This window comes from Nicotiana tomentosiformis, chromosome 3 (assembly GCF_000390325.3).
Source record: "Nicotiana tomentosiformis chromosome 3, ASM39032v3, whole genome shotgun sequence".
Lineage (NCBI taxonomy): Eukaryota > Viridiplantae > Streptophyta > Magnoliopsida > Solanales > Solanaceae > Nicotiana > Nicotiana tomentosiformis.
Window position 1 is genome coordinate 353,171 of NC_090814.1, and position 26,518 is coordinate 379,688.

General features: G+C 43.0%; 1 protein-coding gene across 1 annotated transcript; it reads left to right on the forward strand.

Annotated features, from left to right (window-relative positions):
• Positions 1-11,524: 11,524 nt before the first annotated feature.
• LOC104091083 (protein FAR-RED IMPAIRED RESPONSE 1-like) lies at positions 11,525-12,826 on the forward strand. The gene has a single exon (XM_009596338.1). The coding sequence runs from the start codon at positions 11,525-11,527 to the stop codon at positions 12,824-12,826; it is 1,302 nt and encodes a 433-aa protein (XP_009594633.1).
• Positions 12,827-26,518: the final 13,692 nt, after the last annotated feature.

The following is a 26,518-nucleotide window of genomic DNA, read 5'->3' on the forward strand; positions in this document are numbered from 1 at the left end:
AATACAATGATTAATAAGTCACAATTTAAAAGGAGTAGTATCACAAGTTTTGAACCAACTAAACGACTGTTCACTCATTTAGATCTTCGGCTTTCCGGGTTAACCATGTAAAGAAAGTTTGTTGGAAATACATTTTGAAGAAAAACAACTTGAATTTCTTACTGAGAATCTGAGATATGTAACTTTACATTTCTATGTTTACACTTTACACCATATCACTTACTGCTCAATCTATAAACATTATATCACCCACCGAACTTGCCAGCAGCATTCCTCTTTCGGCAACCTGAACAACCTCAAGCACTTCACTATGTCGCCTAAAAGGTGAAAAGGAGTAGAGCTCAAGCTTTTTCTCTTTTACAGGAGAAGAGTAAGCTTGTTACAAGTACACATTATGCGTCATTTTTCTTAATCAAGCAAGGTGTCACACGGTCAATTTGGGCCAATTTTTCGCACCTGATTGACATTGCGCGGCAGCAACCTGACACTCAAGTTACTCAGCCTTTTCCAACACTTAGCCAACTTTTCATCAAGTTTGGCTTCACACAAAATTTGGCAGCAACATAAAAAGAACACCATCAGATACGGAAAAAACCCAACCTTTGTATTAGTCTGAAAATATATAAAGGACCTCTCTTTGCCATGAACACAAACCGTTCACAGCCCACTTCGTCCGGCCAACATCACAAATAGATCTTGTCACACTAATACCTGCCATCGCCCCAGCCTTAGCCCACTTTCGGAAACACTTAGAAACCCTCACGTTTCTCTCTTGTTTTTCACTTTGCTATGAACACAAGTCGTTCATAGCTACTAAGACCTGTCTACGCCCATCCTTAGCCCACTTTTGAAAACACTTAGAAACACTCACGTTTCTCTCTTGTTTTCCCACTTTGCAAAGATCACGAGTCGATCTTTGCTCACTAAGACCTGCACAAAGCCTAGCCTTAGCCCTCGTTTTGGAAATATTTAGAAACACTCACGTTTCCCTCTTGTTTCCCACTTTGCAAAGATCACAAGCCGATCTTTGCTCACTAAGACCTGCACAAAGCCTAGCCTTAGCCCCCGTTTTGGAAATACTTAGAAACCCTCACATTTCCCTCTTGTTTCCTATTTTGCGCAGATCACAAGTTGATCTTGCAAACTAAGACCAGCTCAACGCCTAGCCTTAGCCCATTTTCGGAAATACTTAAAAACACTCACGTTTCCCTCTTGTTTCCTATTTTGCACAGATCACATATCGATCTTGCAAACTAAGACCTGCTCAACACCTAGCCTTAGCTCACATTTGGAAACACTTAGAAAGCATCGCCTTTCTATCTTGTTTCCCTTTCTTTGCTATAAACACAAGTCATTCATAGCACACTTAGTCAAGATCACAAACCGATCTTGATACACTAAGACCTGCCCATGCCCAGCCTTAGTACTTGTTCGTCTTGGAGACCCTCTTCTTCATTCGAAGACCCTCTCCTTCTGCTCGGAGACCCTCTTCTTCTTTGAAGACCCTCTTCTTCTTTGGAAGCCTCGCATGTGACCCTCATTTTTCTATGGAAGGATCACATTTTGAACTCCTTATCAGATCTTGAAGACCCTCTTCTTTGTGGAAGACCCTGTTCTTCTATCTGATCTCTCTTAATCTAAGACTAATCTTAGTCTTGATTCTCTTCTTCACGAAATGCCCCCATATATATAGATATAGGGGCTGCCACTGACAGATTTGAAGGGACAACTTACAAAGGGGCAATTCCATCCTTGTGTTTTGCCCAGTCAAAGCACTAAATAAGTACTTAACTATTTAATGGGGTACTTACCCATGAAATGGCCCTCTTCAGTACTTACTCTGTTTTGTGGAGCACTCAGCCTTCTTGGTGGAGCACTTAGCTCTCTGGTGGAGCACTTAGCCCTCTGGTAGAGCACTAGTCCCACCTCCCACTGAACCAGGCCTTACACACAGCATTGCTAAATCTGATCCTATCTTGTAGTTGACATCCCCCAACTACATAGGTCATTATCTTACACGAAATGACATTAGCTACAAGTACTAAACAAACATGGATACAAGTCATTACAAAAATACAATGTTTCACTGTTTTGGCATGTGCTTGGCATGTGCCCTTTTCTTGGTCAGCTATTGCACGCCCCAAGGCTGGCATTGTGCCCAGCCTTGGCTGATTTTGACATTGCTCTGCGTCAATGCCTTAGCCGCATTTCTGCTTTGTCTTTGTCAACACTTGTTTCACCTGTGCCATTGCTTGTATTTTGTCTCACATAGTCTTGCCTTAGCTATTGAAACCCTTTGCCATCATTCTGTGTCGTCCTGATTTAGCTTGCTTGTACTTGGCGCTCCCACAACTTGAACTGCCCGTACCTTTGTCTTTGGCGCGCATGCCGTGCCATGCCGCCCAAACTTGCCCACACTGCCTCATCAAGCTTTTGCCAAGCCTGTCTTGCCTCTCTCAAGACCTTGGCCAATACTTGTTCACTTGACAATATTTCTCATCCATTGTCCTGTATAGACCAATGGCAAGGCCATCACACCCAATCCTTGCCACAGTCGCGCCACGTCCGATGTCAAAGATTTGGGTCCTAACACAAGGCATGAAGGACATATTTCCACAAACATAAATGGTTCTATCTGCATCTAGGGTAAAAAAAAAGTTCTTTCCCGTTACAATTGATTATGATAAACAAAGTGAATCATTGTAGAATTCCTTTTTATTCCTCTCCAGATAAGAAGTTAATACAACACCAATAGCACATCCTGTAATCTTAACACCATGCAACATATATTCCCTGCTAATCAGTCTGCTAAAAATAGTTATAAAACTCAATGTTAAAGGTCAAAAGGAGCAAAAATAATTGCTATATGACGAACCTTATACATGCATTTGTCAAATTCAGGGTTAAAAGGAGTAAAGATAATTGCTAAATGGAAGAACTTGTACAGACATTTGTTGACTTCATTTGGATTTTTTCATTCTCCAAATCTCGTGTCTCCATCCTCCAAATTAACTTGAGGATGAGTAAGAATTGGACTGAATTGCATGTGTTTCACTTGCGGGCACAAATTATCTCACCAGATATCTAACTACAGCAAATAGTGTATTTACAGACCGAGCCTCTTAGGTCGTAGATAAGTAGTTGAGCCTTTCTTCAAACCAGGCATTGAAACTTGTTGCTGCTCTTTTGCTCTCTTTTCCCTCTCCTTCTCCTTGCTTCTTCTTTCAGCCTCAGCCTGGACCATCCTCAACTTTTCCATTTCTTCCTCCATGGCAGTTTTCTCTTCTTTCTGTTTCTTTTTATGTTCCTGCATTGACGTGTCAGAATCTTTCACGGAGAAAAACATTGGGCCCAAACTCTGCCAACCAGTGAGGCTCCACAGCTGTCACACACTGCATGTACTCTTTTGTTGTCAAGATCAGCTCATGATAAACCACGTGATCAGGAGTGTAACCCAATCCATAGAGAGCACTAGTGGGATGCAAGTTACAAGGCATCCCATTCCTGCAATTAACATATTCCCCAACTCCCATCCGAAACACACCCGAGGCCCCTGGGATCCCGTCCAAACATACCAACAAGTTTCATAACCTAACACGGACTCACTCGAGGTCTCAAATCACATCAAACAATACCGAAAATACAAATCGCACCACGAATCGAATTTATGAACTTCCAACTTCGAAAACTCGTGCCGAAACCAATCTAACCAAACCGGAATGACGTCAAATTTTCCAGGCAAGTCCCAAATAACATAACGGAGCCGTTCCAAACTCCCGGAATCGCATTCCGACCCCGATATTAAAAAGTCCACTTCCGGTCAAAATTTTCAAAAATTCAATTTTCGCCATCTCAAGCCTAAATGAGCTACAGACCTCCAAAACACAATCCGGACACACCCCTAAGTCCAAAATCACCCAACGGAGCTAACGGAACCGACAAAACTCTATTCCGGAGTCGTCTCCACACAGTTCCGACTACGGTCAAAATCCTAAGACTTAAGCTTCCGTTTTAGGGACTAAGTGTCCCAAATCACTCCGAATCACCCGGTAATTAAATTCTTGATATGGTAGGTTTTGATGTCATCCTGGGTATGGATTGTCTGTCTCCTTACCATGCTATATTAGACTGTCATGCCAAGACAGTGACCCTAGCTATGCCGGGGTTACCTCAGTTAGAGTGGAAAGGAACTTCTAGCAATTCTGCCAGCAGGGTTATTTCTTATATGAAAGCTCGGCGTATGGTAGAGAAAGGGTGTCTAGCCTATTTGGCTTATATTCGCGATCCCAGTGCGGATGTCCCTTCTATGGACTCAGTATCAGTTGTTCGTGAATTTCCAGAAGTATTTCCTGCAGATTTGCCGGGGATGCCACCCGACAGAGATATTGACTTCTGTATTGATTTGGCTCCGAGCACTCAGCCCATTTCTATTCCACCATACCGTATGGCCCCGCCAGAGTTAAAAGAATTGAAAGAGCAGATACAAGACTTGCTTGATCAGGGATTCATTAGACCCAGTGTCTCGCCCTGGGGTGCACCAGTATTATTTGTAAAGAAGAAAGATGGCTCTATGCGGATGTGTATAGATTATCGGCAGTTGAATAAGGCCACTATCAAAAACAAATATCCGCTGCCACGCACGCAAGTCAATACACATAATACGAAGCTGCTCAGGACCTTATGCCGTCGAACGAGACTTAAATTCTCAAAGCGACTAACTGGGTCGTTTCACTCGATTTTGACCGTATACAGTAGTACTTGCCAAAAAGAAAAGAGAAAGAAAGATGTTAGAAACAGAAGCATCAATTACTATCCATAGTGATGAATATTTAAACAGCAAAATCAAAGATTGCACTGAAGGAAGAAGAAGCCGAGATTTCTTGGTCTCCTAAGACTCGAACTGGAATACACACCTGTTTTGTGTATTGGGACTCATTTTTGTTTTCTACCATAATCTGATTTGAGAAAAATTCCTCAAATCTCCGCAACGTTTTATAGGATAAAAAAACGTTGTTTATATAATTACCAATCCATTATAACCAAATACAATGGATATTTGGTTATATCCATTATTATAGGATTAAAAAAAAGAACGTTAGTGGTGATAACAAAACAAGAAGTTGTGCACTGGAAATTCATATATCTGCCATAATTCGACAAGTGTATATCCCCTGTATGGCTTCCACTATATCTGTGTGTCACATGTATATCTCTGTATATGTTATATACACTGACTTTCCATGATTCAAAAAATGTATATCAGCATATCCCCTGAATTATCGTGTATATCATCCTTGTATATTCATGTGTCATATGTATATCATGTATATATATCTGTATATCCTCGAAAATCTGTGTGTGATATGCAGTAGTACATAACGTGATAATATTGGAAAATGTGCCCAAAAGAAACTTTCAAACGACTTGCATCTTTTACGACTATAACTACCTTGAAATTTTATGGGTTAATGAGGGCTTAATGGAGGATATCTTGGGTGGGTAGAGAAAAATATGAAGAAGGAAAAACTATAAGAATCACCTAGTGTCAATTTTTCTAGACTATATGTGCCAATGTCAATTATTGGCTAAATAGTTACCAATTGCTCTTTAGACACATATATAAGTGTTAGAATCGGAAATCAGGTAGTACGGAATTTAGCAAAATAATATTATAATGACAATAACAAAGACCATACAAGTTGATAATAACGATAATTAAAGAAGATAAAGAAGACATAAAATTTAACGTGGTTCGGTCAAGGTGACCTACGTCCACAAGTGGAGAACAACAATTTTATTATAACAACATGGACATAAAAGAGAGTACAAAAATAGAGATAAAACTCCAATTATTCCAAAATATATCCCAAGAGAATAACCTCTCTACAATCACTCACAAAGAAGAGGTTCATATAAAGTGTTTCCCAACACTAATTCTATAGAATATATCAAAATTCTCTATCACAAGAATACTCTAAATGAGTTTCTAATCAAAATATGGGATAATTTAAATGAAGTAAGATGACTCATATTTTTAGAGCAAAGTTCTTGGTCCCCAAGTAAAGAAAAAACGAATTAAAAAATACTTTTATTCTTTGGCTCAAAGTTAGAATACTTTGGCTCAAAGTTTGAGTACTTTGGTTCCAAGATTAGCCATGGACAAATTTAGGTTGTATCTTATAAATCTCAACCTTGGTCTAAATTGGATAATATAGTTATTTTACTCTACCTCCAGAAAAGTCTCAATGGGCTTATGTCAAAATTTAATGCCATCAAAATCAGACAAGTTGTCTGATACCGAAACTGTTGTAGTGCTTATAACAGTAGATCCCAATAAAGTATACAACAAATCAGATCTGTGTGCTTTTATGATCACAAGAACACCTTCAAAAAATTTCAGAACTCCACCTTCACCAGTGAATTTGCACCCAAGAGATTCTAAAGTGCCCAAAGAGATGAGATTTTTCTTCAACTCATGAACATATCTAACATTGGTGAGAGTTCTCACCACACCATCGTCCATCATGATCTGAATTGTACGTTTGCCAATAATATTACAAAGTAGCACTGTTACCCAATTGGACAACTCTACCTTCAACTGAACAAGTCCCTGCTAGGATACATATGATACGAACAACCGGAATCTAAAATTCACTCATTGTCAAATCTGAAACTAGTTTCAATTGATAAAATATTATAATTCCATGAATCTCATCACTTGCTATACTAGCTTCGGCAGTGTCAGTATCTTTGTGCTCATTTTTCTTTTCCTTATGCTTTTCTTTATTTTTCAGCTTATAGCATTCAGAGATAATGTGACATTTCTTATGACAATAGCGACACTCTAAATTATTGTATCTGGATGTTAAGTCGGATTTACCTCTAACAAACAAGCCAAATTCTGCTTGAGTTCCACTAGCTTCCTCAGTAATATCACTATCTACCTGTTTTTTTTTTATATTTTAAGATAAATTTAATATCCTTATAAGAGGTATTATCCTTTGCATAAAGCATAGTATCTCTTATATGCTTAAAAGATGAGGGTAGAGAACAAAGCAGTAACACGGCTTGATCCTCATCTTTAATTTCTGCGTCTATATTACTCAAATTCATAAGAATAGAATCAAATGTGTCAAAATAAGAGAGAATAAATGTACATTTACCCATACGAATTGTATAAAACTTTTGCTTTAGGTAAAGTCTATTTTTTATTGTTTTCTTTATATAAAGGTTTTCAATTTTTTTCATGTGCTTTTGGCTGTGGTTTCTAAAAGAAACTTCACGTAAAAGCGCATTTGAGAGATTTAAGATATCTCAAATTAGTCTCTGAAGAATATATTTCCATCTCAAAAATTCTCGTCAGAAGAGCTAAGACGACGATCAGAACTTACATGAATAACTTTAAAATGAGACGATGCAGAATAATCGAAAGCCAAAGTCATGTGTAGAAAATCAGCAGCATCACCATATCTATGTAGTCGGATTACAGACATAGTATTTGCATATAGGGTTTATAGTTCTTTCCTTTTTCACGGTGCGACAAACAAGTAAACCACCACAAGAATTCAAAATCACAACACCTTCGCCATAAGGATTTTGTAAACCTTTGAGAGAAGCTTCAGAGTAGATTAATCCATTATCAGTAAAAGAAATATAGTACTTAAAACTCTTGTTGTCTTTGCGCCAAAATCTATTGACAAAAAGGCTACCCAAAGAAGGAGTTTTAAGCCTCCAAAAGGAAACAAATTTGGGATCAGAGATTAGAGATTGCCATCTTTTACAAACAAGTTTGCATTTGAAGAGTGGCTTTGGTGAGAGGAGGAGTAAAATAGTTGTAAGAAGATCATTGTTGCCTTCAACTGCTTCTGCAAAAGCAAAAGAAACAATTTTTTCACTACTATTGTTTTTAGTTTTGGTAGAGCTTTTTATTCGTTTGTTTGTAAGCATAGTGAAAGATTTTGTTTTGTTCCATAAGGTTAATGACTGTTTGTTTGTAATTGTATTTGATTAATGAACCAAGAAAACTGCAACGATCGACTAGAATTAAATGCGAGTAGACCAAAGGTTTCTTTTCCTCTCTTCCTTCTTATGGCTATTTAATTTATTGGCAAAACATATATCTGAAAACAATAAAAGTTACCATGAACCTCTTCGTTTAGAGTGAGATTAAATGGAGTTTGGCTAAATAGATTTCTCATTTAACAAAATTATACTAGTACCAATTTTTCGACATTTTGTTGATTCACATATTTAAAGACGTAATATATCCCATTTGGCAAAAGAACTCTGCTATTTGGCCACACTCATAATGGCCCAACTATGGTCACACCCGTAGAATACCTTTTATATTTGGCTTAACAACCATTTTCTCTCCAAAATATTTCCCTCCCAAACAAGCTAATAGCTATTGATTATCCCAAACCATTGATCCCATAAAATCATCATTCTCTCATGGGAAGGTCAAAAGCCTTCGTATGTTTACGTATACTACAACAATAACATACCCAGTGTTATCCCACACCGTGGGGTCTGGGGAGGGTAGTGTGTACGCAGACCTTACCCCTATCTTGTGAGGATAGAGAGGTTGTTTTCAATAGACCCTCGGCTCAGGAAAGCATAAGTACCACATTAATGAAAATATAGACAAGAAGGGACAGTACCAAAAAGGCATATAAAAGCAGAATAAAAATAACAAGGTAATAAGGTACTCCACAATAAAAGAAAATAACGGTTAGTCATAAAAATATACTGCCCACAGAAAGCGAGACTGTGTGCCAATACTACTGTTATGAACACTCTAGACTACCTACTCTACTACCCTAATCCATACCTTCCTTTCAAGGGTCATGTCCTCGGTCAGCTGAAGCTGCGCCATGTCTTGCCTAATAACCTATCCCCATATTTTCTTTGGCCTACCTCTACCTCTCCGTAGGCCCTCCAATGCCAACCTCTCACACCTCCTCACCGGGGCGTCTGTGCTCCTCCTCCTCACATGACCAAACCACCTAAGCCGCGCTTCCCGCATCTTGTCCTCAATAGGAGCCACACCCACCTTCTCGCGAATAACCTCATTTATGATCCTATCTAACCTGGTGTGCCCGCACATCCATCTCAATATTCTCATTTCTACTACCTTCATCTTCTAGATATGAGCGATCTTGACTGGCCAACACTCAGTCCTATACAACAATATTGGTCTGACCACCACTCTGTAGAACTCACCCTTAAGTTTCGGTGACACCTTCTTGTCACATAAAACACCGGAATAGGGTCTCCATTTCATTCATCCCGTCCCAATACGATGTGTGACATCTTCATCAATCTACCCATCCCCCTGAATAATAGACCCAAGGTACTTAAAACTCCCTCTCCTAGGGATGACCTGCGAGTCCAGCCTCACCTCCCCTTCCCCCCCTCGAGTCTCGCCACTGAACTTACACTCCAAGTATTCTGACTTGGTCCTGCTCAACTTAAAACCTTTAGATTCCAGGGTCTGCCTCCATACCTCTAATTGCGTGTTCACACCATCTCGTGTCTCATCAATCAATACAATATCATCTGCAAATAGCATGCACCACGGCACCTCCCCTTGGATGTGGCGCGTTAGTATGTCCATCACCAGAGCAAACAAAAAAGGGATGAGTGCCGACCCCTGATGCAACCCCATCATAACCGGAAAATGGTCCGAGTCCTCACCCACCGTCCTCACTCGGGTCTTTACTCCATCATACATGTCCTTAATCAGCCTAACATAGGCAACAAGTACACCTCTAGCCTCCAAACATCTCCACAAAACCCCCCTCGAAACTTTATCGTACGCCTTTTGTAAGTGGAAGAAAACCATATGCAAGTCCTTCTTTCTCTTCCTATACTGCTCCATCAATCTCCTAACAAGGTGGATGGCTTCTGTAGTCGAACGCCCCAGCATAAATCCAAACTGGTTCTTGGAAATAGACAACCTCTTCCTCACCCTTAGCTCTACCACTCTCTCCGAGGCTTTCATAGTATGGCTAAGCAGCTTGATACCCCGATAGTTATTGCAATTTTGGATATCACCCTTGTTCTTGTATACAGGAATCATCGTGCTCCACCTCCACTTTTCGGGCATCTTCTTCATTCTAAAAATGACATTAAATAACCTAGTGAGCCACTCCAAGCCTTCCTTGCCCGCACTCTTCCAAAACTCCACTAGGATTTCATACGGCCCGGTCGCTTTGCCCCTACTTATCTTATGCATAGCCCCCTCAACTTCATCAACTCTAATCCGCCTACAATACCCAAAGTCACAACGACTCCCGGAGTGTTCCAAATCACCTAGAACAATGCTCATGTCCCCCTCCTCATTCAAGAGACTATGGAAGTAGGTCTGCCATCTCCGACGGATAAGCCCCTCATCTAACAAAACTCTACCTTCCTTGATGCACTTCACTTGGTCCAAATCACGCACCTTTATTTCTCACACCTTGGCTAACCTGAACATCCTCTTATCCCTACCTCGGCCCTCGAGTTCCTCATACAAACGACTAAAAGCTGCATTTTTGGCCGCCGTAACTGCTAGTTTTGCCTCTTTCTTAGCCAACTTATAATGCTCCCTATTCGCCCTCTTCTCCTCCTCGTCTACACTTTCCACTAGCTTCAGATATGCTGCTTTCTTGGTTTCCACTTTACCTTGCACTTCTCCATTCCACCACCGGTCTCTCTTGTGACCACCAGAGTAACCCTTTGAGACCCCTAATACCTCACCCGCGGCTTCCCTAATGCACTGCGCAGTCGTGGTCCACATAGCGCTTGCATCCCCACTACTCCTTCAAGCCCCCATAGTCACCAGCTTGACCCCCAACTCCTGCGCTTTAGCTTCCATCAAGGCTCCCCACTTGATCATATGTTGGCTATATATCGCCCTCTTCCTCCTCTTCCTCATGATCTTATGGTCCATGACCAGGAGCCTATGAAGGGTCGAGAGGTTCTCACTCGGGATGACCTTGCAATCCATGCAAAGACCTATATCGGACTTCCTGCAGAGTAAATAATTAATCTGAGTCTAGGCCATCGAACTTCGGAAGATGACCAAGTGCTCCCTCTTCTTCGGGAAACTCGAGTTTGCTATCACCAAATCAAATGCTCTAGCAAAGTCCAGAAGAGACGTTCCTCCTCCGTTTCTATCTCCAAAACCAAAGCCATGCACATCATCATACCCCCCAGACGTCGCTCCAATGTGTCCGTTAAAATCTCCTCCTATGAAAAGCTGCTCGGTATGCGGGATACCACACACCATCTCATCCAAATCCTCCCAGAAACGCCTCTTGACTTCCTCATCCATCGTATGTTTACGTATACTGTTATGTATGGTTTTTTAAATAAAATTTATACGGATGGGAAGATCAAAAGCCTTCGTATGTATACGTATATTATTTTTTGAAAATTTATACAGTATATAAATTCGAGTAACCTTGTTATACCATACACATATGATAAGAGAGCTTTCATTAAACACATAATTCACCATCTTTTTCTTAACCTAAACATGAATTATAATCAAGAAACTAGTTTGGAGCCATTAAACCCGAATAACAGCCTAGAAACTAGGTCGGAGCAGCTAAGGAATGCATTATACATATCTTTAGGGTTGAATTCGGATGACAGTTTGATGAGTGAAGATGAATGGGTCAACATTGATTCAGACAACAACTTCAATGATGGAGAAGATCATGTTGAAAATGTTGATGATGATGATGATGACAACCATTATTTAGAGGAAGAGGAAGAGGAAGAAGTTGGAGAGGACAGGGAAATGTCTAATGAGTTAAATGAAGAAGATCTAGTAATAGGTCCAATTACTGGAATGCGGTTCAGTAATAAGGATGTTATGTTTGATTTTTACAAAGAACATGCAAGATTATCAGGGTTTTGCATTTTCAAAATAACATCAAACAAAAAAGGTAATGATATTGTAAGGTATGTGCAATATGGTTGTGATAGGTCTAGGAAACCAAGGAATAAGCATGTTACCAAGAGGAGGAACTGTCGTGCTAGAATAAATGGAATTTTGAAGGAGAATGGTTCATTGCGTGTTTCAAAGGTGGTTAAAAAACATAATCATCAATTGGAACCAGCACTATCGCGATTGATGGCTGGACACAGATCGCTTAGTAAGTCTCTTAAGAGAGCTCTTATAGCCAAAGATATTGCTGGCTTAAGACCCTCAAAAAATATAAGAGTCATTGAAGTACTTGCTGGTGGCCCCGAAAATCTGGGTTGTACACCAAAGGACTGTAGAAATTTTATTTTGGAGAGTAGAAAGCTTCAATTGCAAGAAGGGGATGCACAATCATTACTCAAGTTCTTCAGTGACATGCAGCAAAAAGATAGGGAATTTTACTACTCCGTAGATGTGGATAGTTTTTATCGACTTCGTAATATCGTATGGGTTCATTCACACTCTAAGGTTACATATGAGGAGTTCCATGACGTAATATGCCTTGATACCACATACCTTGTGAATCAATACAATATGCCATTTGATTCATTTGTTGGTGTCAATCAACATAGGCAGTCCAAACTTTTGGGATGCGCTTTTATGTCTAGTGAGGATATAACAAGTTACAAAATGGTACTCTCTATGTGGCTTGGGGCTCTTAACAATGTTCATCCATTAGATATCATGACTGACCAATGTGATAGTATTATGTCTGTCATCAATGCATTAATGCCAAATACGGTACATAGATATTGTATGTGGCATATATTCGCAAAGTTGCCTATGAAGTTAAGCGGAGTTCTTGATGGTAAGATTGCAAAGGCAGAATTTAAGGCTTATAGTTCTTGATAGCATTAACGTTGCTGAGTTTGAGAGAAGATGGACTGATTATATTGCAAAATATAACTTAGATGGAAGGGATTGGTTTTATAAGCTTTATTTGGAGAAGGAAAAATGGGTTCCTATATACCTAAATGACCACTTTTGGAAGCATGTTATACTCGTGAAGTGTTTGAATTTTTTAAAGTAGAGTTAAGGAAACTGTACCATTATGAAATCAGCACCCCTGAAGATCATCAAGCAAACCCTGAAGTAGAGAAATTGTAACGACCTGGCCGGTCATTTCGAGAGTTGTAGCCCCGTTTCCTAATTATCTGCCTTTTTTGTGTTCTATAGCAGCTATATGACTTACCGGGTTAGTTGGTTCGGGTCCGGAGTGATTTCAGAGTGAATTGAGATACTTAGTCTCTTAATTGAAAGCTTAAGTTGGAAAAGTCGATCGGATGTTGACTTATGTGAAAAACGACCTCGTATTTAAATTTTTATGGTTCTGTTAGCTCCGTTAGGTGATTTTGGACTTAGGAGCGCGTCCGGAATGTGATTTGGAGGTCTGTAATAGAATTAGACTAGTAATGGCAAAATTTGGAATTTTGACAAGTTTGACCGGGAGCGGACTTCTTGATATCGGGGTCAGATTAGATTTCTGGAGGTTAGAGTAGGTTCGTGGTGTCATTTATGACTTGTATGCAAAATTTTGAGGTCGATCGGATGTGATTTGATAGGTTTCGGCGTCGTTTGTAGAATTTGGAAGTTTCGAAGTTCATCAGGCTTGAATCCGTGTGTAATTCGTATTTTTGATGTTGTTTGAGGTGATTGGAGGACTCGACTAAGTTTGTATCGGGATTTAAGACTTGTTGGTATGTTTGGTTGAGGTCCCGGAGGCCTCGGGTTGATTTCAGGAGATTCACGGACTTGATTTTTGAGTTGGTTAAGCAGCTGAAGTGTTGCTGCTACTGGTGTAACCGCACCTGCGGAGTGGGCACCGCAGGTGCGAGTCCGTAAAAGCGAGGCAAGTGTCGCAGAAGCGGCCAAGGGAGAGGTTAGTAGGGACCGCAGGAGCGAAGATTCTCCTGCACCTGCGTGGTCGCAGAGGCGAGCAAAAGAGGCGTAGATGCAGTTGTTTCCTCAGGTGCGATGGCATTTTCAGCACGTGCGATGTTCGCAGATGCGGTCCAGCGCTCGCAGAAGCGGAGTCAGCTGGTTAAGTGGTTTCTGCAGATGCGGGGTTCTAGCCATAGAAGCAGTTCTGTAGGTGCAGATAAGAGGCCGCAGGTGCAAAAGGTCTGGGCAGAACATATAAATACGGGACTTCGAGATTTTTCACCATTTTCACCACTTTGAGCTCGGATTTTGGAGGTTTTTGAGAGGGATTTTGAAGTGATTACTGAGGTAAGCTCCTTATGTCCATTTATATTCAATAATGATGTTTCCCCACTGATTTTACACCTAGTTGGTGAGTTTTTGAGGTGAAATTTGGGGGTTTATGGCTAGAGAATTGGAGAGTGAATTTTGGGGATTTGGATGACTAAATAGTGTTGGATTTTTATAAATTTGATATGGTTAGACTCATGAGTGAATGGTCTTTTAGGTTTTGTGACTTTTGTTAGCTTTTGAGACGTGGGCCCGGGGGCCGGTTTGAGCCAATTTTGGATTTTGGCTTATAATTTAGTGTTTTCTTATGGAATTGATTCCTTTAGCCTATATTAATTGTATTGTACTGCTTGTGGCTAGATACAGAGCGTTTGGACACCGATACGAGAGGCAAAGACAAATTGGAGTAGAGTTTTGCGCGGTTTGAGGTAAGTAACAGTTTTAAATCTGGTCCTGAGAGTATAAAACCCCGAATTATTGTATTATGTGAGTATTTTGGAGGTGACGCACATGCTTGGTGACGGGCGTGTGGGCGTGCACCGTGGGAATTGGGACTTGGTCCATTCCTGAAACTGGAAAGTTGAATAAGCTTGTTGTTAGCTATGTGCCCTTTCTATGCTATAGAAATTTGACAGTGAATCATGCTAGAAATCATGCTTAGGCTATGTGTTGGTGTTGTAAAGACCCCAGTGGCCGTGATACTTGTTGAACCTTCTCGCTTATTGCTACTTGTACTCAGTCGTAGTATTACTTGCATATTATACCTCAGTTTCTGTTATTTCCTGTTGATACATTATATCATTCGATTTTGGGATAATTCCCCTTTATTACTGAGGGTCGTGAGACTAGAGAGGTTGATGACCGAGTAAGGCCGAGGGCCTATTTGTGAGGTATTGATACCATAATACGTGAGTCCGTGAAGATCATGATATTTATACTACAACACGTGAGTTGCCCATACGGATTCTGATATGATACTGTAGCATGTGAGTTGTCCGTGCGGATTATAGCGCTTGGGCTGTAGGAACCCCTTCGGAGTCTGTACACCCCCAGTGAGCGCATGTACCTATTGAGTGTGAGTATTGAGGGCTGAGAGCTGAGTGTTGATCTATTGAGAGAGCTTGAGGGACTGTTGCCCTGAGAGGTTGCACTTCTTTCATTTGTTGCTGCACTTAGATAATTTATATCATTGTTCTGAAACTTCTAGAAAATATTATATCTGGTTTTACCTGAACTTGGTAATTTGTAACTGACTTGACTTAAATTGCCGGAATTTAAAACATGTCTACTTTCATTGCTGAAATTACTGAAATAAACTGTATTTGTATAGCTCGTCACTACCTTTCAGTTCCTTAATTGTACCAGTCTAGCTTAGGCGGTCTTTATTCCGGCAGCAGTAGCCACTTCTCAGGCCGGGGGAGATGCTCAGACTCCCGCTGCCCGCAAACCAGAGCAGGTGGTATAGGGACTCCAGACACTGAGGATACCACCAGCCCAGCCTGTTGCAGCTGCTCAGGACTATGTGGTTCCAGTTATGCGTGATGATGAGCAGCATAGATTGGAGCGGTTTGGGAGACTTCAGCCTCCATATTTCAGTGGTACAAAGGGAGAGGATGCACAGGGCTTCTTGGATAAGTGCCAGAGGATACTCCGTACACCAAGTATTCTAGAGACCAGTGGTGTCTCGTTCACTACTTTTCAATTCTCTGGGGCTGCCTTCAGTTGGTAGGAGGCTTACGAGAGGCATAGGCCGGTCGGCGCAGCACCCCTTACCTGGCAGCAGTTCTCCGTTCTCTTCCTAGAGAAGTTTGTGCCTCAGTCCCGCAGAGAGGAGCTGCGCAGGCAGTTCGAACAGCTTTGTCAGGGTGATATTTTCGTGATACAGTATGAGATGAGATTTTTGGAGTTGGCCCGTCATGCTGTCTGGTTGGTTCCCATCGACAGGGAGAGGATCAGAAGGTTCATAGATGGCCTTACTTTTTAGCTGCGATTGCTTATGACTAGAGAGAGAGTGTGTATGGTGCTACTTTTGATGAGGTTGTCAACATTGCTCGTCAGATTAAGATAGTTCGCAGCCAGGAGCGGGTTGAGAGGGAGGCCAAGAGGCCTCGTGGACAGGGTGGATTCAATGGTGTTCCTTCTGGGGGTCAGTTCTACCATATTAGGGGTCGTCCTTTCAAACATGCTCAGATGACTCGTCCAGTTCACCGTGGTGCATTATCTAGCCATGGTTCACACAGTTATCAGCAGGGATAGTCTTCGTTCAGTGCACTACCGACGTAGAGTTCTCACCCTACCTCGTCAGCTCAGGTGTCTACGGGTAGTTCCTCGGGGTATCAGGAGTAGCAGTTCCGTTAATGGAGGGGTTGTTTCGAGTGCGGAGATTTTGGTCATATTAAGAGTGATTATCCTAGGTTGTTGAGTGGGACTCCACAGTAGAGTTCTCGGCCGATGGCACCAGCACCAGCAGCTTCACTACCCGCCCAGCCAGCTCGGGGTGGGGCTCAGTCAGCTAGGGGTCACCCTAGAGGGGGAGGCCGATCAGGGGGCGGCCAGGCCCGTTTCTATGCTTTCCCTGCCAGACGAGATGCCATTGCTTCGGATGTTATGATCACAGGTATTGTCTTAGTTTTCCACAGAGATGCCTTTGTATTATTTGACCCTGGTTCCACTTATTCATATGTGTCCTCGTATTTTGCTCATTATCTGGATATGCCTCGTGAGTCTCTAGTTTCACCTGTTCCCGGTGGGCGATACTGTTATTATGGACCGTGTATATCGGTCATGTGTGGTGGCTATTGGGAGTCTGGAGACAAGAGTGGATCTCTTGTTGCTTAGTATGGTCGATTTTGACGTGATTTTAGGTATGGATCGGTTGTCTCCATGTCGTGCGGTTCTAGATTGTCACGCGAAGACCATGACGTTGGCGATGCCCGGGTTGCTGAGGGTTGAGTGGAGCGGCTCTAAGACTATGTTCCTAGTAGAGTGATTTCATACTTGAAGGCTCAGTGGATGGTTCAGAAGGGTTGTTTATCTTATCTTGCCTTTGTGAGGGATGTTAGTACAGAGACCCTTGCTATTGATTTTGTTCCGGTGATGCGAGATTTTCCGGATGTGTTTCCTGCAGACCTACCGAGCATGCTACCTGACAGGGATATTGACTTCGGTATTAATTTGGTGCCGGGCACTCAACCCATTTCTATTCCACCGTATCGTATGGCACCGGTGGAATTGAAGGAATTGAAGGAGAAGCTTCAGGAACTCCTTGATAAGGGATTTATTCGGCCTAGCGTGTCACCTTGGGGTGAACTAGTTCTATTGTGAACAAGAAGGATGGTACTATGAGAATGTGCATTGATTACAGGCAGTTGAAGAAGGTCACAATCAAGAACAAGTATCCTTTGCCGCATATTGATGATCTATTTGACCAGCTTCAGGGGACGAGGGTATTCTCCAAGATTGATTTGTGGTCAAGATAACACCAGCTGTAGATTCGGGACTCAGATATTCTTAAGACATCTTTCAGGACCCGATATGGCCGTTATGAGTTCCTTGTGATGTCTTTTGGGCTGACCAACGCCCTAGCAGCGTTCATGCATCTGATGAACATTGTGTTTCAGCCTTATCTTGACTCATTCGTTATTGTATTCATTGATGATATCCTAGTGTACTCTCGTATCTAGGAGGAGCATGCCCAATATATGAGGATCGTGTTGCAGTGGTTAAGGGAGTAAAATCTTTATGAAAAGTTCTCCAAGTGTGAGTTTTGGCTCAGTTCAATGGCGTTCTTGGGGAACGTGGTGTCCAGTGAGGGTATTCAGGTGGATCCGAAGAAGATAGAGGTGGTTCGGAGTTGGCCAAGACCATCCTCAGCCGCGGAGATTCAGAGTTTTCTTGGTTTGCCTGGTTATTACCGTCATTTTGTAGAGGGATTTTCATTTATCGCATCGCCCTTGACCAAATTGACCCAAAAGGGTGCTCCTTTCAGTTGGTCGTATGAGTGCAAGGAGAGCTTTCAGAAGCTCAAGACTGCTTTGACCACGGCTCCAGTTCTAGTTCTACCATCAGCTTCTGGTTCTTACACTGTGTATTGTGATGCTTCTCGGATCGGTATTGGGTGTGTTCTGATGTAGGAGGGCAGAGTGATTGCTTATTCTTCACGCCAGTTGAAGCCCAATGAAAAGAACTATCCTTTCCACGACCTTGAGATAGCAGCTATTATTCGTGCCTTGAAGATCTGGCGGCACTATTTGTACGGTGGCCATTGTGAGATTTACACTGATCACCGGAGTTTGCAGCATCTGTTCAAACAGAAGGATCTTAACTTGCGTCAGCGGAGGTAGTTGGAGCTTCTTAAGGACTATGATATCACCATTTTGTACCATCTCGGGAAGGCCAATGTGGTGGTCGATGCCTTAAGTCACCGGGCGGAGAGTTTGGGGAGCTTAGCATACCTTCCAGCAGTAGAGAGGCCATTGGAATTGGATGTTCAGGCCTTAGCCAGTTAGTTTGTTAGATTGGATGTTTCTTAGCCGAGTCGAGTATTGGCTTGTGTGGTCTCTCGGTCTTCTCTTTATCATCGTATCAGGGAGCATCAGTATGATGACCCCCACCTGCTTGTCTTTAAGGACACGGTCCAGCATGGTGATGCTAAGGAGGTCACTATTGGGGATGATGGTGCATTGAGGATGCAGCGCAGGCTATGTGTGCCCAATGTAGATGGTTTGCGTGAGTTGATTCTCTAGGAGGCTCACAGTTTGCGATATTCTATTCATCTATGTGCTGCGAAGATGTATCAGGACTTGAGACAACATTACTGGTGGAGGAGAATGAAGAAGGACATAGTGAATTATGTAGCTCGGTGTCTAAATTGCCAGCAGGTGAAGTATGAGCATCAACGACCAGGTGGGTTGCTTCAGAAGTTAGAGATTCCGGAGTGGAAGTGGGAACGGACCACTATGGATTTCATAGTTGGGCTTCCACGGACTCAGCAGAAGTTTGATGCAGTTTGGGTGATTGTGGACAGGCTGACCAAATCAGTTCATTTCATTCCTATGATGACTACCTATTCTTTCGAGCAGCTGGCTCGAGTGTATATCCGCGAGATCGTCAGGCTTCATGGTATACCGGTATCTATCATCTCTGTCCGGGGCACGTAGTTTACATCACGATTCTAGAGGGTCGTACATCATGAGTTGTGTACTCGAGTGGAGTTGAGCAGAACATTTCACCCTCAAATGGACGGACAGTTTGAGCGCACTATTTAGATATTAGAGGATATGCTCCGCACGTGCATAATGGAGTTTGGGGGTTCGTGGGATCAGTTCTTGCCATTAGCGGAGTTTGCGTACAACAACAGTTCTTGCCTTCGGGTGTCACCCATGAAGGGTGTTATGAGGTTCGGAAAGAAGGGCAAGCTGAGCCGGAGGTTTATCGGCCCATTTGAGGTGTTGCGATGTGTTGGGGAGGTTTCTTATTAGCTTGCCTTGCCTCCCAGTCTAGCAGGATTTCATCCAGTATTCCATGTTTCTATGCTCCGAAAGTATCACAGCGATTCGTCTCACGTGTTGGATTTCAGCTTAGTCCAGTTAGACAAAGATTTAGCTTATGTTGAGGAGCCGGTGGTGATCTTGGATAGGAAGGTTCGAAAGTTGAGGTCGAAGAATATTGCTTCTATGAAGGTTCAGTGGAGGGGTCAGCCGATCGAGGAGGCGACTTGGGAAACCGAGCAAGATATGCGCAACAATTATCCTCATCTTTTCACCACTTCAAGTATGTCTCTATACTCGTTCGAGGATGAACGTTTGTTTAAGAGGGGGAGGATGTAACGAACCGGCCGGTCGTTTCGAAAGTTGTAGCCCCATTTTCCCATTTTCTGCCTTTTTTGTATTCTATAGCTGCTATATGACTTACCGGGTTAGTTGGTTTGGATCCTGAGTGATTTCAGAATGAATTGAGATACTTAGTCTCTTAATTGAAAGCTTAAGTTGTAAAAGTCGACCGGATCACTTATGTGAAAAATGACCTCAGATTTGAATTTTGATGGTTCCGTTAGCTCCGTTAGGTGATTTTGTACTTAGGAGCGTGTCCGTAATGTGATTTGGAGGTCTGTAATAGAATTAGGCTTGAAATGGCAAAAATTGGAATTTTGGCAAGTTTGATCGGGAGCAGAATTTTTGATATCGGGGTCAGATTGGATTCATGGAGGTTAGAGTAGGTTTGTGGTGTCATTTATGACATATGTGCAAAATTTGAGGTCAATCGGACGTGATTTGATAGGTTTCGGCGTCGTTTGTAGAATTTGGAAGTTTCTGAGTTCATTAGGCTTGAATCTGTGTGTAATTCATGGTTTTTATGTTGTTTGAGGTGATTGGAGGACTCGACTAAGTTCATATCGGGATTTAAGACTTGTTGGTATATTTGGTTGATGACCCGGAGGCCTCGGGTTGATTTTGGGAGATTCACGCACTTGATTTTTGAGTTGGTTAAGAAGCTGAAGTGCTGCTGCTACTAGTGTAACCACACCTATGGAGTGGGCACCGCAGGTGCGAGTCCCCATAAGCGGCCAAGGGATAGGTGAGCAGGTACCGCAGGTGCGAAGATTCTCCCGCACCTGCGTGGTCGCAGATGCGAGCAGAAGAGGCGCAGATGCGGTTGTTTCCGCAGGTGCAATGGCATTTTCCGCACCTGCGATGTTCGCAGATGTGGTCCAGCGCTCGCAAAAGCGGAGTCAGCTAGTTAAGTGGTTTCCGCAGATGCGGGGTTCTAGCCGCAGAAGTAGTTCCGCAGGTGCGGATAAGAGGCCGCAGGTGCGAAAGGCCTGGGCAGAACATATAAATACGGGACTTCGAGATTTTTCACCATTTTCACCACTTTGAGCTCGGATTTTGGAGGTTTTTGAGAGTGATTTTGAAGTGATTACAGAGGTAAGCTCCTTGTGTCCATTTATCTTTCAATAATGATGTTTCCCCACTGATTTTACACCTAGTTGGTGAGTTTTTGAGGTGAAATTTGGGGGTTTAGGGCTAGAGAATTGGAGAGTGAAATTTGGGGATTTTGATGACCAAATAGTGTCGGATTTTGATAAATTTGGTATGGTTAGACTCGTGAGTGATTGGGCTTTCAGGTTTTGTGACTTTTATCAGATTTCGAGACGTGGGCCCGGGGACCGGTTTGAGCCAATTTCGGATTTTGGCTTATAATTTCGTGTTTTTCTTATGGAATTGATTCCTTTAGCCTATATTAATTGTATTGTACTGCTTGTGGCTAGATTCGGGGCGTTTGAAGACCGACTCGAGAGGCAAAGGCACTTTGGAGTAGAGTTTTGCACGGTTTGAGGTAAGCAACAGTTTTAAATCTGGTCCTGAGGGTATGAAACCCCAAATTATTGTATTATGTGAGTATTTTTGAGGTGAAGCACATGCTAGGTGACGGGCGTGTGGGCATGCACCGTGGGAATTGGGACTTGGTCCATTCCGTGAAACTGAAAAGTTGAATAAGCTTGTTGTAACGACCTGACCGGTCGTTTTGACCTATAGCCGATCATTCAGCGGTTTGAGACCCTGAGAAGCTTCACTTCAGGTATTATGACTTGTAAGTATGGTCAAAATTTAATTTCGGGAAGTTCCGAGTTAATTTGAAAAGAAAATTCTTATTTCAGAAGTCTTAAGTTGGAGGAATTAACTAGAGTGTGCTTTTTGAATAAACGACCTCGGAATCGAGATTTGAAGGTTCCAACAGGTTCGTATAATGATTTTGGACTTGGGCGTATGCCCGTAGCTGGTTTTGGATGACCCGGGAGCATTTCGACGCATATTATGGAAGTTGGCATTTTGGAAGAATTTCCTAAATTTGAGTTGAAGTGCATTTCCGTTTGGGATTCTGATTTTGGGAATAGCTCCGTATGGTGATTCTAGTATCGGGAGCGTGTCCGGATGTGGATTTGGAGGCCCGTAGGTCATTTCGGGGATATTTGGCGAAAGTTGGAAATTTGGTTAATTTTGAGAAGTTTGACCGGGAGTGGACTTCTTGATATTGGGGTCGGATTCTGATTCCAGAAGTTGGAGTAGGTCCGTAATGTCAAATGTGACTTGTGTGCAAAATTTGAGGTCAATCGGGATTGATTTGATAGGTTTCGACACCGAATGTAGAAGTTTGAAGTTTTAAAGTTCATTAAGCTCGAATTGAGGTGTGATTCATGATTTTGATGTTGTTTGATGTGATTTGAGGCCTCGAGCAGGTCCGGGTTATGTTGTGGGACTGGTTTGTGTGATTGGACGGGGTCCCGGAGGCCTCGGGTGTGTTTCAAGACGGTTTCGGATCATTTCGGGCTGTTTTGGACTGTTGTTGCTGGTATTTGGTTTCCTTCATCGCGAACGCGAAGGGTGTCCCGCATTCGCGAAGAGGAATTTGAGGCAACTGGGTTTTTGGCCTTTGCGAACGCGAGGCGGAGGTCGCAAACGCGGAGGGTTGCCTAAGGAAGCTTACGCGAACGCGACACAGGGGTCGCGAACGCGAAGAAGAAAGCGGAGTGGGAGCCTGGAGTAGTTTGGCCTTCGCGAACACGGAGCTACAACCACGAAAGCGAAGCAATAGTGTCTGTAGCCTTAGCGAACGCGAGGCTTTGATCGCGAATGCGAAGAAGGTCCTGGCCTAGGCAGATTGTTTTAAAGTCGGGATTTGGCCATTTTCCTCCATTTTTCATTTGGTTGGGCAATTTTGGAGCTCTTGGAAGGAAGATTTTCATCATCTATGTCAAGGTAAGTGATTCTCACTTATTATAAGCTAAGTACATGATTTTATACGGATTCAAACATGGAAATCAGTAGAAATTGTGGGATTTTGATAGAAAACCTAGAATTAGTAATTTTGGAATTTGATCACGAATTTGGGCATGGAATTAGAAATAAATTATATATTTGTGTTCGTGTGGTTATGGGTAAATTTTATCTTCAAATATTTTCGGAATCCGGGCACGTGGGCCCGAGAGTAATTTTTATCAACTTTTCGAGCGGAGTTGGGAATTTGTTTAAATCGAATTGTTGTGAGTATTAGAGTATATTTTTATGGGTTTGCACATTTATATACTAGTTTTGGAGCGTTGGGCATCGGTTTGAGTTGTTAGAAAGGCTTGAGAGCCGGCTATTGAGCTTCGGAGCGAGGTAAGTCTCCTTTCTAACCTTGTAAGAGGGAATTAACCCCATAGGTGAAATAATTCAATATGTGCTTCTATTTGTGGGGGCTACGTACGCACGAGGTGACGAGAGTCCGTGAGTAGCTACTAATATGTTTATGTCCGGGTAGTCTAGGACCCAGATCATGTTATAATTGTGATGCTTGCATCCTACTTGTTAATTTAAATTGCTTAAATCATATTGAAACTTGGTAAAGGAACTTTAAAAAGGTTAAACCTCATTTACTTGACCGTTAAATGAGAATTTAAAATTTTGGAATAATTTCCCTTAATAAATCTTGAATTTAATTGTTTAATGTGTATTTTCTCTTTTGTGGAGCGGGTCGAACGCCTCGGCAGATTAAATAGATGCATCTATGGTTCGTGACGTTCGACCCTCGGCAGTGCACAGTTTAAATATTTATGTTGGAGCGGGCCGTACGACCTCAGCATGATTTGTGCATGATTGAACTTGATTGCTTTGGAATTTACAATAAATGATTTTGCCTCCTCGGCCTGAGATAAATTATTTAAATAATGGGAAATAAATTTGAAAATTTCTTATGAACAAAAGAATTATTTACTTATTTCATGACATTGAGCTTACAGCCGTTCTATGTAATCCATGCCTAATTATATCATTGATATCTTATTTATAGCCCATAGTAAGTGTCGAAGTCGACCCCTCGTCACTACTTCTTCGGGGTTAGGCGGGATACTTACTGGGTACGCGTTGATTTACGTACTCATACTAAACTTGCTACACATATTTGTGCAGCTACATATATGTTTAGTGGCCTTGTGGTCGCAGAGGCGCGGTTATAGCGGTGACTAAAGTGAGCTGTATTATATACTACGATCTGCAGCCGGCTTTCCTAGTACCATCGATAGGCACCATCATAACAGGTTAGGATTTTGGGTCGTGACAAGTTGGTATTAGAGCCTAGGTTACATAGGTCTCACGAGTCATGAGCATATTTAGTAGAGTCTTGCGGATCGGTACGGAGACGTCTGTACTTATCTTCGAGAGGCCGCCAAACCCTTAGGAAATTCCACATTTCTTGAATTCTTGTCATGCGAATCTTTTGATTCTGGTAACTAAATTTCTGTTGTTCTAATTCTCTCACAGATGGTAAGGACGCGTACTACGGGGCAGGATGGCACCCAACAGTACCACCGATCAGGGCCGCGAGAGGCCAAAGTCGCGGTAGGGGTAGAGGTGCAGCTCGCACAGCAGCTAGAGTAGCACCCGCAGATCCGCCAGTTGCTCCAGTTCAGGAGCAGGCTCTAGTTGTGGATGAGACTGTGGGACCAGCTCAGGCATCACCCGTGCCCATTATGATTCCAGGCCTTCAGGAGGCCTTAGCTCAGATTCTGACCGCGTGTACCAGTCTTACTCAGGCGGTCTCTGTTCCGGCCACAGCAGCCACTTCTCAGGCTGGGGGAGGTGCTCAGACTCCCGTCGCCCGCACACCAGAGCAGGTGGTACAGGGACTCCAGACACCGGGGGTACCACCAGCCCAGCCTATTACAGCCGCTCAGGACTATGTGGTCCATGTCATGCCTGATGATGAGCAGCGTAGATTGGAGAGGTTTGGGAGACTCCAGCCTCCATCTTTCAGTGGTACAAAGGGAGAGGACGCACAGGGCTTCTTGGATAAGTGCTAGAGGATACTCCGTACAACAGGTATTCTAGAGACCAGTGGGGTCTCGTTCACTACTTTTCAGTTCTCTGGGGTTGCCTTCAATTGGTGGGAGGCTTACGAGAGGCGTAGGCCGGTCGGCACAGCACCCCTTACCTGGCAGTAGTTCTCCATTCTCTTCCTGGAGAAGTTTGTGCCTCAGTCCCGCAGAGAGGAGCTGTGCAGGCAGTTCGAGCAGCTTTGTCCGGGTGATATATTCATGATGCAGCATGAGATGAGATTTTTAGAGTTGGTACGTCATGATGTCTAGTTGGTTCCCACCGACAGGGAAAGGATCAGGAGGTTCATAGATGGCCTCACTTTTCAGTTGCGATTGCTTATGACTAGAGAGAGAGTGTCTGGTGCTACTTTTGATGAGGTTGTCGACATTGCTCGTTGGATTGAGATGGTTCGCAGCCAGGAGCGGGTTGAGAGGGAGGCCAAGAGGCCTCGTGGATAGGGTGGATTCAGCGGTGTTCCTTCTGGGGGTCAATTCTACCACGGTAGGGGTCGTCCTTTCAGACATGCTCAGACGGCTCGCTCAGTTCACCGTGGTACATCATCTGGCCATGGTTCACACAGTTATCAGTAGGGCCAGTCTTCATTCAGTGCACTACCAGCGCAGAGTTCTCACCCTGCCTTGTCAGCTCAGGTGTCTACGGATAGTTCCTCGGGGTATCAGGAGCAGCAGTTCCATCAGTGGAGGGGTTGTTTCGAGTGCGGAGATTTTGGTCATATTAAGAGAGATTTCCCTATGTTGTTAAGTGGGACTCCACAGTAGAGTTCTCGATCGATGGCACCAGCATCAACAGCTTTACCACCCGCCCAGCCAGCTCGGGGTGGGGCTCAGTCAGCTAGGGGTCGCCCTAGAGGGGGAAGCCGATTAGGGGGCTGCCAAGCCCGTTTCTATGCTCTCCCTGCCAGACCAGATGCCATTGCTTCGGATGCTGTGATCATAGGTATTGTCTTAGTTTGCCACAGAGATGCCTTTGTATTATTTGACCCTGGTTCCACTTATTCATATGTGTCCTCGTATTTTGCTCATTATCTGGATATGCCCCGTGAGTCTCTAGTTTCACCTGTTCATGTGTCTATGCTGGTGGGCGATACTGTTATTGTGGACCATGTATATCGGTCATGTGTGGTGGCTATTGGGAGTTCTGAGACTAGAGTGGATCTCTTATTTCTTAGTATGGTCGATTTTGACGTGATTTTGGGTATGGATTGTTTGTCTCTATGTCGTGTGGTTCTAGATTATCACACGAAGACCATGACGTTGGCGATGCTGGGGTTGCCGAGGGTTGAGTGAAGCGGCTCTATAGACTATGTCCCAGTAGAGTGATTTCATACTTGAAGGCTCAGCAAATGGTTGAGTAAGGTTTGTTTATCTTATCTGGCCTTTGTGAGGGATGTTAGTGCAGAGACCCCTGCTATTGATTCTGTTCCGGTGGTGCGAGATTTTCCGGATGCATTTCC